Raw genomic sequence first — 12,752 nt, 5'->3', positions numbered from 1 at the left:
ACCAATGATTTTTGTACTTAAATTCCTTTTGAGTCTAGCCTAGAAAATCAAAACAAGCTGTTTCATTAATGTCAAAATAGTTTATTTTAACAATTTTCAAAATTTCTTTGTTTTGGCCAAAAGAACTACTGAAATCAACACAAATTCACAAAACACTTTGGTTGACCCAAATCTGCATTTTCTTGGTAGAAAAAGAAAATGTAGCCAAAGAGTTTGCCAAGCTCAAGTCCTCACTTTATTTTGACATCTATGCAGCATCTGGAAACCTCTAGTTTGTGGCCTTTAGCATTGGCATTCTTTTACATATCTGTAAGAACTTTTTGAAACAAGATCTATTCTATGTAGGTTTCTATACTGCACTCATCACCATAGAATCTGAGTGCCTTAAATAGATTGGATACCAGGGTTCCTGCTTCTGACGTACTTAAACAAAAAATTTTGCTGTTAGTTTGTGGCTTTTGCTAGTTGCTCTTCAAATTTTTTGGCCTACCTAATTATACTTGACTTGCAAGAATTTATGCTCCTTTCTTTCTCTGTAGGATTTGACTTCCAAGTTTAAAAATATATTTTTGCCTCTAACCGCCTCTTTTACTTTGTTTAGTCATGGTTGCATTTTTTTAAAAAAATGTTTGGCCCTCTTACTGTGCTGTGTTATTTATTTATTTATTTGTTTGTTTGTTTTTATTTGGGGTATACATTTAATTTGAGCCTCTATTATGGTGGTTTTTAAAAGATTTCCATGCAGCTTGTGGGCAGTTCACACTAGTGACAGTTTCTTTTAATTTCTGTTTAACTAGCCTCCATATTTTTATATCGTTTCCCGCTTTTGAAGTTAACTGCTACTGTGTTGGGTTTCTTTGGTATTTTCCCACCTACAAGGATATTAAATTTATATGAAACAGCCCTGTGAAGGATGGCCCACTCCTATAGATTAATTGTCTGCAGGCTGCACATCTGAAGGGATAGGTTACTCTTTTACATCTCTGGCATGAATTAATCACAATGGTTTCCCAAAAGTGACTGGATACTAGCAAACAAGTAAATGTAAGCTGCCCAAGGAGTGCTTAGCTGGAACTTTACTTTCTTGGATCAGTGATTTTAAATTGCTTATTAGCCTTTAACAGAAAGTCAGTGATTGGTAGCATCTTGTCCCAATGGCAGTAATAACTGGCTATGACCAGACTGGTAGTTTGCAATCCTCATTGAGATGCTAATTCAGTAAGACATGAAGTACTTGATTAGGTGCTTTACTGAATAGGATTGAACTTGAGTATTCACTAAAGTGCTTTGTTGAATTGCGACCTGAGAGAGTGCTATGAGAGATGGCATAAAGAATATAAGGAACAGTTTATCAGTAGGGTGGATATTGTTTGCCTCTTCCTAGTGCCTAATAAATTCACTTTTACTTACTACATAGATTGTCCACACAGGTGTCCTCTTTTGAGCACAGACTACATGATGATCCCGCTTTATAAGGTTTTCTTGGGTAATTGCCGCTACAAAGGCAGAAGAAAATTCTGTTAGATGAATTTCACTGTGTGTAATTTTAATAAGATCATACAATTAAGGTATTAAACACATTCAGGGCCAGCCTTAGGGAAAATGGCACCCTGGGCGAACTTGCATTTTGGTGCCCCTGGGCCATATGGGCGTGATGCCCCCATTGTCCCTGGTCCCCCATGGGCTCCCCACCCTCCCTTCCCCCCAACCCCTGCACTGTGCCACCTTCACCCCTAATCCCTGCACCTCCCTCCTGTGCCCCAACCCCTCCACTATGTCCCCTTCCCTCTTACCCCCTGCACCTTCCTCCTGAGCCTCTAACCCTTGCACTGTGCCCCCTACACCCCGACCCCTGCACTCCCCTCCTGTGCCCCTAACCCCTGCACTGTGCCCCCTTCACTCCTACCCCCTGCACCTCCTTCCTGAGCCCCTACCCCCGCATCCCCTCCTGCACCCATGTAGGGAAACTGACCCACCTGGATGCACAAAGCAGCTGGCATTGCTGCTCGCTCCCCCACTGGACTGCTGCTCCTCCGCCCCATGCACCTCCAGAGCTGCGTAAGGAGAGGGCAGGAGAGCAGCAGCTGCTGATGCCTCAGCACAGCCCAGGTAGGGAAGTGTCCTGAATGCAGGGAGCCCTGGTGTTGTGTGTGTTGTGTTGAGGGGAGTGTGTGTGTGCCTGAGGATATGAGTGTGCTGTCTCTTTAAAAAAACACTCAAGGTCAGGATCCTGAAGGCTTGTGTTCAGATACAAGCAGCCGCCAGCAGCTCTGGACCCAGAGAGGCAGCAGCAGAGACACAGATTCCCCCTGTCCTGTCATCCCAGGTCAATGGAAATTGGGTGCACAGGTTCGGGGGGACACCCTGACATCAGCCCCTGCCACTCCACAGCAGACAGGCGGACACTCCCAGTCCAGGGTGGCCAGGGAGGCAGGGACATTATTAATCCTTGAATATTTACTTTCCTAAACATCCTTGGAAACTTGTAAATCTGTTTTAATCCTTTTGTTATCTGACTGAGAAAATATTAATTTGGTTATAACAGAAAATCCTCGGTTCATTTGCAAACTGTTAGTCAAATCAGTTACTCCAAAACCAAACCTGTATAATGTGCTGTGCTCCAATGGACTCCTCTGACTTGGCTCCACCTCACTGGGCTTTAGAAACAGCCATGAGCAGAGTCAGGGTAAAGCATAAGCAGAATAGGCACATAACATCAGATTTTAAACTGAATAATTTTCTTGGTAAAATCCTTGGAAACTGAATGCTTCCTTTTGACTTCTCTTTGGAACTGTAGTCACCTTTACCTATTTCCCCCAAACTCCTAGTTTAACATGTCTTCTCCAAACCTAAAACTTTCTATTACCAACCTGGTTCTCTTATGCTTACAGCATTGATCATCTTTTTGGTATACTCTTCACTTCAGAGTTCACCAGAGCCTAGCAGACTTAAATCTTTCTTCTCTCCACCATCTTCTCAACTACCAATTGGGATTCCTTGGATGCACTTACCAGTACAGAAGTGTGAAATACATAGCTTTTGAGAGAAAGTGCAACAGAGGTCCTGGGCTAGGCAATTTACCTACCCAGTTTAAAACTTAGCTTTTAAGTTCTGTCATTCATTTCCCTATTTATTTGATGTCCGTGTTAATAGAGGACAGGTTTAGTCTCGACAGTTTTTCCAAAGTTATCTACCATGCTTGCAAAAGCTGATGCCTATTGATTAAACTGTTAAGTCCTCACAAACCCAGCTGCCAATATGCTTGGTGACTACAATATCCTTGTGTAGATAAGGGACTATTTTAATTTGATTTTGTACATGAGATGTTATAGGATAAGTGTTAAGCAAAAACATATAATGGGGTGTGTTGTGGGATGAAAATCAAAAAGGACAGAAGCTGCTGGGTACCTAGAGGCTTGCACTCCTGGATGGAAGCTCCAGTCAGATTGCCTTTTTAGAATTTTGGGGGGGTTGAATTTGAAGGATCATTGTTTGGCTCTTGATGGGAGAGAATATGATCAGAGACAGGACTGGGGACCTAGACTGTGATCAAGAACAGAATCACTGTTAGTCTCTTATAAATCAGGCTTTTCCTTGTGGAATAAGTAGTAGGGGGTTACTAAAAGCTATTATGTACTATTACTTTTAGTAATCTAGTTAAACAAAAGTTTAGTAATCAGTGGGCGAGGTTTTGAAGAGAGCTGCAGGGCCCTTGAGACAGAGTTAGGAAAAGCAGCCAGGATTGCCTAATATTTATAAGCAAATGTCCTAAGAGGAAGCTCAGAGGGGTAAAAGGGCTGTACTAGTGACCCAAAGGCACAAACATAGAACAAACTGTGTGCCCAGAAAGGGGCAGGTGGTGACACCCTACAAAAGGGATACGCAAATGTAGTGGTACCAACAGCCCAATTGACAACTATTGAGAAACTTTAAGACCATACCTTTTCTGCATGATCATTTTATACATTTTCCATGAATGTGTAAATTCTTCTTTGAGCAATGCTCCTGTGAGTGCTCCACTTCAGGTGTGCATGCACCCTGCACCTTTGATCAGAGATTTTTGGTAGTGGTGCCCATTCAGAACCATGCATGCACCCGACACATCTCCATGCCCCATACTGAGGCTGTATAGGGCTGTGCAAGCGAACTGCCCTTACTTCCTTTGCCCAGAGATGGAGTTTAGTGTGTGCCTGGTTTTTTTATTTAGAGTTAGAATATACTATATAGTGTTAGTTTATAGGATTCTTACAACTTGTATAGTTATTGGAACTGTTGTTCCTGTTTTCTTAGAAAAATAAAAACTATTTAACCCCTTATCAATGTGTCAAATGGGATGCCGGGCTCCCTGAATTTTAAAATGTGCCTATTCTGTCAAGAAGTGATTCTCATCAGCAACTGGCATTTTCAGTGTATTTGTTGCTTGAGAGACTCTCATATCCCCAGCAAGTGCAAGATTTACACTTCTTTTAAGGGAAGGTGCCATAAAAACAGGAAAATGAAGTGTAGACTACTAATGATGGAGCAAGCCTTAAGTCCAGCTTCAGACCCAGGTACAAAGAATCCCCCTTACCCCCAAACCAGGACCCATTAGTTCTGTTAGTGCCCAGTCTACATCGAGAGAAGTCACTGAGAGCTTCCAAGGTGAAGGCAGCATCAAAACCCTGGATTCCAGCATGCTTTGAGTACTGACTGAGACCTACTGAATTTGTTTCTGAGGGTTTCCCATTCAAACACTAAGGAGGGGGATAAGAAGAACAGAATAGAATTCCTCCTCAAAGAAGGTTTGGTCACTGGAGACCTCAGGCCCAGAGAGGAGTGTTATGAGGCTCTGAGTACTTTGGCTAACGTGATGCACTTTAAGACTTCATCTAAGTCCCATGTCTTGGCAGTAAAGAGCATGATACTGAAGACTACTACTACAGCTACCATCAGTACCCATGATGGTAAATAGAGTAGCCTCGTTAGAATCCGCGGTACCATCAGCAGCACCTCAGACAGCATCATCTAACCCTACCCCTCCGCCCGGGGCCATTGGGGGGAGGGGTCAAGCTCTGAGTCCCCTCCCCCTGCTGGGGCCATGGAGGGAGGGGCTTAGAGCAGCAAGTGGAGACATAGCCTCTGCTGTAAGAGGTGGAGCACAGGGCTAGCCTCCGCAAGGGGAGGCTTCACCTGCTACCCATGGACCTCATGGTACCTAATGAGCCTGAGTCTCCCCACATTGCGACTTCCAGACACCTCTTGGTACTTGATCACCAACCGCACATGTTCAATTGAGACTCACTACTTCTCAACATCTACCGTTCAAGAAGAGGTATTGTCACCTCCTTTACAATATGTGGGAGGGCATTCTGACTCAGAGCTTTCTGTTCAAAACTCTCCAGCTTATTCGAAGAGATGTTGTTCTCCTCTGCAGATAAAAGACCTGTGCCTATCAATACTTGGGTCAATGAATGATGGCTACCTGCCCCTTGCCTTATGGTCCTTCTCACTGGCCTTATTAGAACCCATGGGCAGTGTACCTCCAGCAGTTTCACCAGGCCACACTATTCTCATAAGGAACATAGAAAACCTAGTTCTCTGGTACTTTCCATCCCTTCTCCCCACTCTGAATCGATAGAGGAGACATTTTGAGGAGTAAGATGCTGCTGCCGCCACTGGCACCATCATTAGCTGATGACTTTTGGCAGTTCTAGGACCCGATGAAATGGGTTGCGGACACATTTCAGATTCTCCTGGGACAAGTTCCCATCATAAGCTCTTGGACATACTGCATGCTTCTACTTCAGCATGGATAGCAACTACCAATTAATGAAGCTCTCCTTGAGCCAGCCAAGACCATCCAGCAAACAGGAACATGGAGATCCGTTTTAGTGCCATAATAAACGAGGGTCAGCTCTTGGCCAAGATATCTTTGCAGGCTTCACTTTGTAGGTCTGGCTTGACATGACTAAACATGGGGGAGGCCACATTTCTTGGAAGACAGGATTAGAGAGGTGACTAGGTCAGTAGGCTGAAAATGGAATGTTTGTGCTAATAAGTAAATGGGTCAGTCAGCTAGAAGACACTGTCTGAGTCAGCTAAGATCAGAAGGAACACTCAGGAAACCATTTACTATGAACAACAATACTAACTTATTCTGTCCAATTTAGACATAGGGTGAAAAGTATATAGAACATGAACAATGCATAGATAGAGCATGCTGCACAGGGACTTGGGCCTGCAAAGTAACCAAGCCAATGTGTGATGCAATGTGTATAAAGGGAGAGTATTTCTGTGTAACTTTGAAATTGTAATATAACCTGCATCCACCCTGCCCCATGACTCATTTGAATCTGATCAGCTCAGTGTAGCATTGCTGTACACTAAATAAAGATACATGACTGATGAAGTCTAGAGTCAAACTGAGTTCTTGGGAAGCTGAGTAGAAAGAGATCTCTGAGGGAATCCCTACATACTTGATGCATCCAGGTCTATTTCAACCACAATAGTGATGAGATGAGCTTTCAGAGTGGTAGCCGTGTTAGTCTGTATCAGCAAAAACAACGAGGAGTCTTTGTGGCACCTTAGAGACTAACAAATTTATTTGGGCATAAGCTTTCGTGGGCTAAAACCCACATCATCAGATGAATGGAATGACAAATACAGTAAGCAGTGTATATACACAGCACGTGAAAAGATGGGAGTTGCCTTACCTAGTGGAGGGTCAATGCTAACGAGGCCAATGCAATCAAGGTGGACATTGCCCATTTCCAACAGTTGACAAGAAAGTGTGAGTATCAGCAGAGGGAAAATTACTTTTTGTAGTGACCCATCCACTCCTAGTCTTTATTCAGGCCTAATTTGATGGTGTCCAGTTTGCAAGTTAATTCCAGTTCTGCAGTTTCTTGTTGGAGTCTGGTTTTGAAGTTTTTTTTGTTGAAGAATTGCCACTCAAGTCTGTTATTGAGTGTCCAGGAAGACTGAAGTGTTCTCCTACTGGTTTTTGACTGTTACAGTTCTTGATGTCTGATTTGTGTCCATTTATTCTTTTGCGTAGAGACTGCCCGGTTTGGCCAGTGTACATGGCAGAGGGGCATTGCTGGCACATGATGGCATATATCACATTGGTAGATGTGCAGGTGAACGAGTCCCTGATGGTGTGGCTGATGTGGTTAGGTCCTACAATGGTGTCCCTTGAATAGATATGGTGACAGAGTTGGCAACGGGGTTTGTTGCAGGGATTGGTTCCTGTGTTAGTGTTTTTGTTGGGTGGTGTGTAGTTGCTGGTGAGTATTTGCTTCAGGTTGGGGGGCTGTCTGTAAGCGAGAACTGGCCTGTCTCCCAAGGTCTGTGAGAGCGAGGGATTGTCCTTCAGGATAGGTTGTAGATCCTTGATGATGCACTGGAGAGGTTTTAGTTGGGGGCTGTAGGTGATGGCTAGTGGTGTTCTGTTACTTTCTTTGTTGGGCCTGCCCTGAGTTTTGTTGCTTCAGCTGGTTTTTTTCCCTGGAAGATACAGTTAATTGTTAAGCACTTACCATTTAATGGCCACCAGCTCTTTGTGGACTCAGACAACTCACTTCATGCCCTAAAGTACTCTACAGCTACACTTAGATCCCTGGGGATATGCACACCTGGAAAGAAAAGGAAATTCAGCAGGTCTCAATCAGCACAAAGATCCCATCCTGCTCAATTTTCCACCATCCTCTCTGCTTCGGAGTTCCTTCTGTGGGACATTTTCTGTTCCTTCTCTACTGCAGACTTGGGGAGGCCAGCATCATATATAAGAAAACATTTGATCCCTCAATAAGGGGTAAAGCAATTTTTTTTCTAAGAAAAACAGGAACAACAATTCCAACAATTATAAAAACACTAATACTATAAACTAACTAAAGAACTAACACTATATACTATATTCTAACTCTAAAGAGAAAACAGGCACACACTAAACTGCATCTCTGGCCGAAGGCAGTTGAGAAGAAACTGTGAGCGGTTCACTCGCACAGCCCTATATAGCCTCAGTATGGGGCATGAAGATGCGTAGGGCACATGTATGGGCTCAATGGTCACCAAAGAGCTTCAGTCAAAAGGCACAGGGTCCAACCTGAAGTGGAGCACCCAAACACATCTCTGAGAACTTCAGTTACTGCACAAGGTGAGCAACCTTTCTTTTCCTCTTTTTCCTCAGCCTTGGATGACCTTTAGAATAAAACAAATGTCTAAATAAAATCTAGCTTACTATATTTAAACTTGTCTTGCTCTTCATTTAATTCTCCTTCCCTCTCTCTCAGCTGCTTCCTAATTTCCAAACTATTTACTTTGTTTTTCTTCTCCTTTTTAGTGTTTTCTTCTTTCCCTTTTACTGGATTACTTCTTCCTTCTTCAAGTACTCATCCTCATTTTTCCCCTCTGCTCTCATTTCTGCAAGTATTCCCCCACTCATGCTTCTTTCCCTTTTGTCCTTAATATCCTTCCATTCTCCTGTTGCAGATTAGAAATTGGCTGAAGGATTGTAAGTAAAAAAGGTATGAAGTTGGTGGGGGGGGTGTAGAGTGGGGGACTGCAGGGATCAGTGTAGGTCATCTTATTTAGTATCTTTATTAGTGATCTGGTAAAGAAGGCTGCCTGCATATAAATGAAATTTGCTGAGGATACTTGTGTTTTGGAAAGTAATCCAAAACCCATAGATACGCAATGGAAGAGAGAATCCTGCAAATAAGTAATGCTGTGGGAGTGGCAATAGTGGACAACAAATTAGACGTGAGTTTGCAATGTGATAATGTAGCAGAAAACTCCACAAGGTCAATGCTATATTTGGCTGCATACATAGAGGTTAAGTAGTAGAGATAATAGACCATTTTATATGGTACTGGTGCAACAGTATCAGAATATTCCATTCATTTCTTAGCGCCACATTACCAGTGAGATGGTTGGCAAACAGGGAGAGCAACAACGGTTATTAGAAGAATAGATTGACAAATTATATAGCTTAAAACAACTAATGGATGTGGACACCAAAACAGTCTACAAATGCTTGAAGTGTACAGACATTAAAGCAAGGCAGAGGAATTATTTAGGGAGGTGCAAGGGGCTATAACTATGCAGGGGAGAAAGGGAAAACTTAAGGTGAATATCAGGAAAAACCTTTCCTGGTAATGAGATCTATTAAGATGTTCAAAGAGAACTCGGGACACTTTAAAGTGAACAGGACAAAATACTACAAACTGTACTGAACACTCCAGCATTGACCAGGAGATGACCTGCATCGTAATTCTCCATTTCTAATGTCAATGATTTACTTGCTTCTTGTTTCTGCATTCCTTGACCTACTATTGGGGTTCTTTCTGATATCCTGGTCTTTATTGCCACCGAATACTGTCCAAAGTAGGCTTCCAAATTACAGGGACTTTTTGGCCATCCTCTTTATTTTGTTCAATATAACAAATATAGAAGGATGATGTAAAAACAATAAAAGACAGTGCAACATATGCAGGGGAACATACAAGTTTGGAAAAATAGTAGACAGGATCTGTTGTGTGAATGTGAATTTTGTAACAGGGTGTCATCTAGTGGTGGAAGAAGAAATGGGATTCTACAGCATTTTACAGTACACATTAGATCTTTAAAATAAAAAACTAGGAAATTAGCCTGGAATTATTCCATTAATAGGAAGGTGTGTGGATGTGTTTCACTGGTACCCCCTAACAAATCATTTTGCAATCAAATTTGAGTTTAAGTTACCCTTATTCTAGAAGGATGTTGCTTTCAGAGGCTTTTTATTTGTGACAAGCTTTCATAATACATTCAATTTTTACCATCTGAGTTTTCCTCTTCATTGCACCACTTCATTTATAGGGGTATCTGCTTTGTATGAAACTACTTCCACTTTGCCTTCCAGAGTGATATTCAGGCATTAATTTTACAGGCAGATGAATTTATCAGATCCAGCATACTTCAGTTAAACAGCCTTCGTATGAATCTTTCATCAAGAGTTAGGATGATATCCTAATTTTCAACTCACAGCCTGCACTGATCTGAGAGAAGTCAGTGCTGTTGGTTTGGTCTTTTTTTATTAAGCACTTTGGTCCCAATTAAGCAAGACACTTAAGCATATTCTAATTTTAAGTCCGATTGGCTTCAGTAGGATTATTCGCTTCAAGTTAAGCAAGTTCTTAAATGTTTTAGTGAATCAAAGCCTTATCTCAGGAATTTAAATCAGTTGTAAAGACCATGCAGATCTCTTTGCTGAAAGTTATTTTGGGAGTGTATTGAGTTTCCTGCCTACAGAAAATTCTCCATTATATCTACCTCAGTTGCAGACAAGCTCTACTGCTAGATATTCATTTTAAAGAAATTTTGTACACTTCTGCAGGGTTTGGTTTATAAATCATTAGCTTTTTCTATTTGGAGAAAAAGGTAGCATTTTAATGCAGTTGTCTTTAATAGAGGAAGGAGAACAGTGAACACAAAGAATGGTTTCAAAAATGTTTGTTTTCCACAAAGTTTTACCAGTTGTTAAAATATGCTGAGAAGTTTATATTCATGTATACAGGACCGGCCTTTGGCTGTCTGGGCCCCTGCCCAGGGCAGCCCACCAAAGAGGGCCAGGGCCGGATTAACCTTTTGTGGGCCCAGCATCAAACATATTTGTGGGCCCCCGTGGGGGCAATGGAGCATGGTGTGGGGACTTCAGTCCCCAGAGTGAGGCGCCAGTCGGGGCAATGGGGCGTGGCAGGGGCAGCCCCGCTCTGCCCAGCCCAGTGCGAGGGCACTATTTACAAACCGGCAGTAACCAGATGCACAGCGCCCTGCCTGGCCCTGTGCTGCCAGCATGCCCCTTCCCCTTGGGGCCGGGCCCATGCCGTGCCACACAGCCCCCTTTCCCCCCGCCCAATAGACCACAGGCACCGCCTCCGTGCATGCTCCGGGGCTGGAACACCCACAGAAAAAAAATAGTGTGTGCTGAGCACCCACCGGCAGCCCCGCCAATTAGCTCCTCCCCCTTGCCCACAGCGCCTCCCGTGCACCACTGTTATGCTGTTCAGCAGTGGGCAGAAGGTGCTGGGGTGAGGGGAAGGAGCAGGGGCAGAAAGAGGCAGAGTGAAGGCAGGGGGGCACTGTGGAGAGGGTGTGGGATGGGGGTGGAGCGGGGGCAGGAAGAGGTGGGGTGGGTATGGGGCCTTGGGGGAAAAAGGGTGGAGTAGGGGGGCGGGGCCTGGGGCAGAACAGGGATCAAGCACACTCAGGGAAATCAGAAAGTCAGCACCTCTGCAACAGCCGCCCACACCCAACCCCTATGGTCAGAGGCCTCCCTTCCCCTCTCCCCGCTGGACCTGCTATGCCCTGCGCCTCCCCCAGACTCCCCCCCACAAATGTACAGCACCCTACACAACACCACTCCTGCCCAGCACCTCCCTACCCACAGCTCCACCACAACTGCCCAGCACCCCACACAGAACCCCACTCCCTAGTGCCCCAACACACACAGCTCTTCCCTGCCCCCTCACAGCCCAGCACCCCCCCAGGCCACACAGAGACCCACTCCCCCATGCCTTGCCTCCCAGCCACACTCACCCATCCTGCTGGGAGGTGACTATATCTGCCAGGCTGAGCCAGCAGCACAACCAGGGGTGGTCATCGCTCCGGCCCCTCGGGAGTAGCGCGATTGGGCTCCACTTGCCTGGAGGGGCCCAGCCAAGCCCCCCCACACTGTCTCCCCCCAACTGGCCAAGACTGGCCAGGCTTCTGCACCAGTCCCAGGCAGCTCAGCTCTGGGGAGGCAGGCGGGGCCCCACAGGGGGTGGGAAGCAGAGACTGCCTGGAACCGGAGGTGCATGGGGGTCCGGCCAGGGGGCAGAGAGGAACCCTCGACCAAGGGGCAGAGAGGAGCCCTCGGATGCGGGCAGAGAGGAGGAAGTGGTAGTGGTGGGGGAGCCAGCGGGCTGGCGGGGTCTTAGGGAACAGTACAAGCAGAGCAGGCCGGGCTTTTTGCTCTTCTGAGCATGGGTCCGGCTCCATGGCACCACTGACGCCAATGTAAACCCAGAACTGAAGAGGGCGCTGTGCGCAGGGTTTGGATTCCCACCCGACCTGCCAGAGCCAGCTGGGCAGACAAGCAGCAGCGCTGGAGAGGGGGCTGGGAGGAACACCCGAGCTGCAGGGGGCAGTTGGACAACCAGCCCTCTGAGCCAGATGACTCCTCCGGAGCAGGGATGCCCCTCCTTCCCTCTGCTCCACCTGTGCAGCTGCTGCTGTCCCTGCCCCAAATTTCCTGGTGCCCTACACAGCTGCGTACTTTGCATATGGGTAAGGATGGCCCTGCTCTGAAGGAGGCCACTCCGCCTCGCTACACCATCTAGTAACTGATAGCCAATGGACACATTTAGCAGGGTAAGTGTCAGCAAAGAGTCTAGGGCCCTGGCCCATTGCGGCAGAGCAGGGCAATTAGTCTTTGTCATGAACATACAGCTAAGGGTAGCATAAAATCCCTCCTTTACCTGTAAAGGGTTAAGAAGCTCAAATAACCTGGTTGGCACTTGACAAAAAGGACCAATAAGGGGAGAAGATACTTTCAAATCTGTGGGGGAAGGTTTTTGTTTTATGATCTCTTTGTTGTTCTCTCTGGGACAGAGAGGGACCAGGGCAGGAAAAATACATCTCCTAAAGCCATATCTGAAATAAGCATCTAAGATAAGTAATAGCAAGGAAATGTAAGTAATAGCAAGGAAATGTGTTAGGTTATCTTTTGTTTTAGCTTGTGAATTTTCCCTATG

At 45.2% G+C, this 12,752-nt stretch overlaps 1 protein-coding gene across 1 annotated transcript in view; it reads right to left on the bottom strand.

Annotated features, from left to right (window-relative positions):
* LOC112115165 (GLIPR1-like protein 2) overlaps positions 1–12,752 on the bottom strand; it is a 44,563-nt gene that overhangs the window by 17,821 nt on the left and 13,990 nt on the right. The window contains exon 4 of the mRNA XM_026648944.2: positions 1,411–1,496. Coding sequence (XP_026504729.1) covers positions 1,411–1,496 — 86 coding nt within the window. The remainder of the gene's footprint in view (positions 1–1,410; positions 1,497–12,752) is intronic.

The sequence above is a fragment of the Terrapene carolina genome, unplaced genomic scaffold (assembly GCF_002925995.2).
Source record: "Terrapene carolina triunguis isolate 2854851 unplaced genomic scaffold, T_m_triunguis-2.0 Scaffold68, whole genome shotgun sequence".
Classification (NCBI taxonomy): domain Eukaryota; kingdom Metazoa; phylum Chordata; order Testudines; family Emydidae; genus Terrapene; species Terrapene triunguis.
Note: the sequence above shows the minus strand (reverse complement) of the source record. Positions and strands in the feature narration are given on the sequence as shown.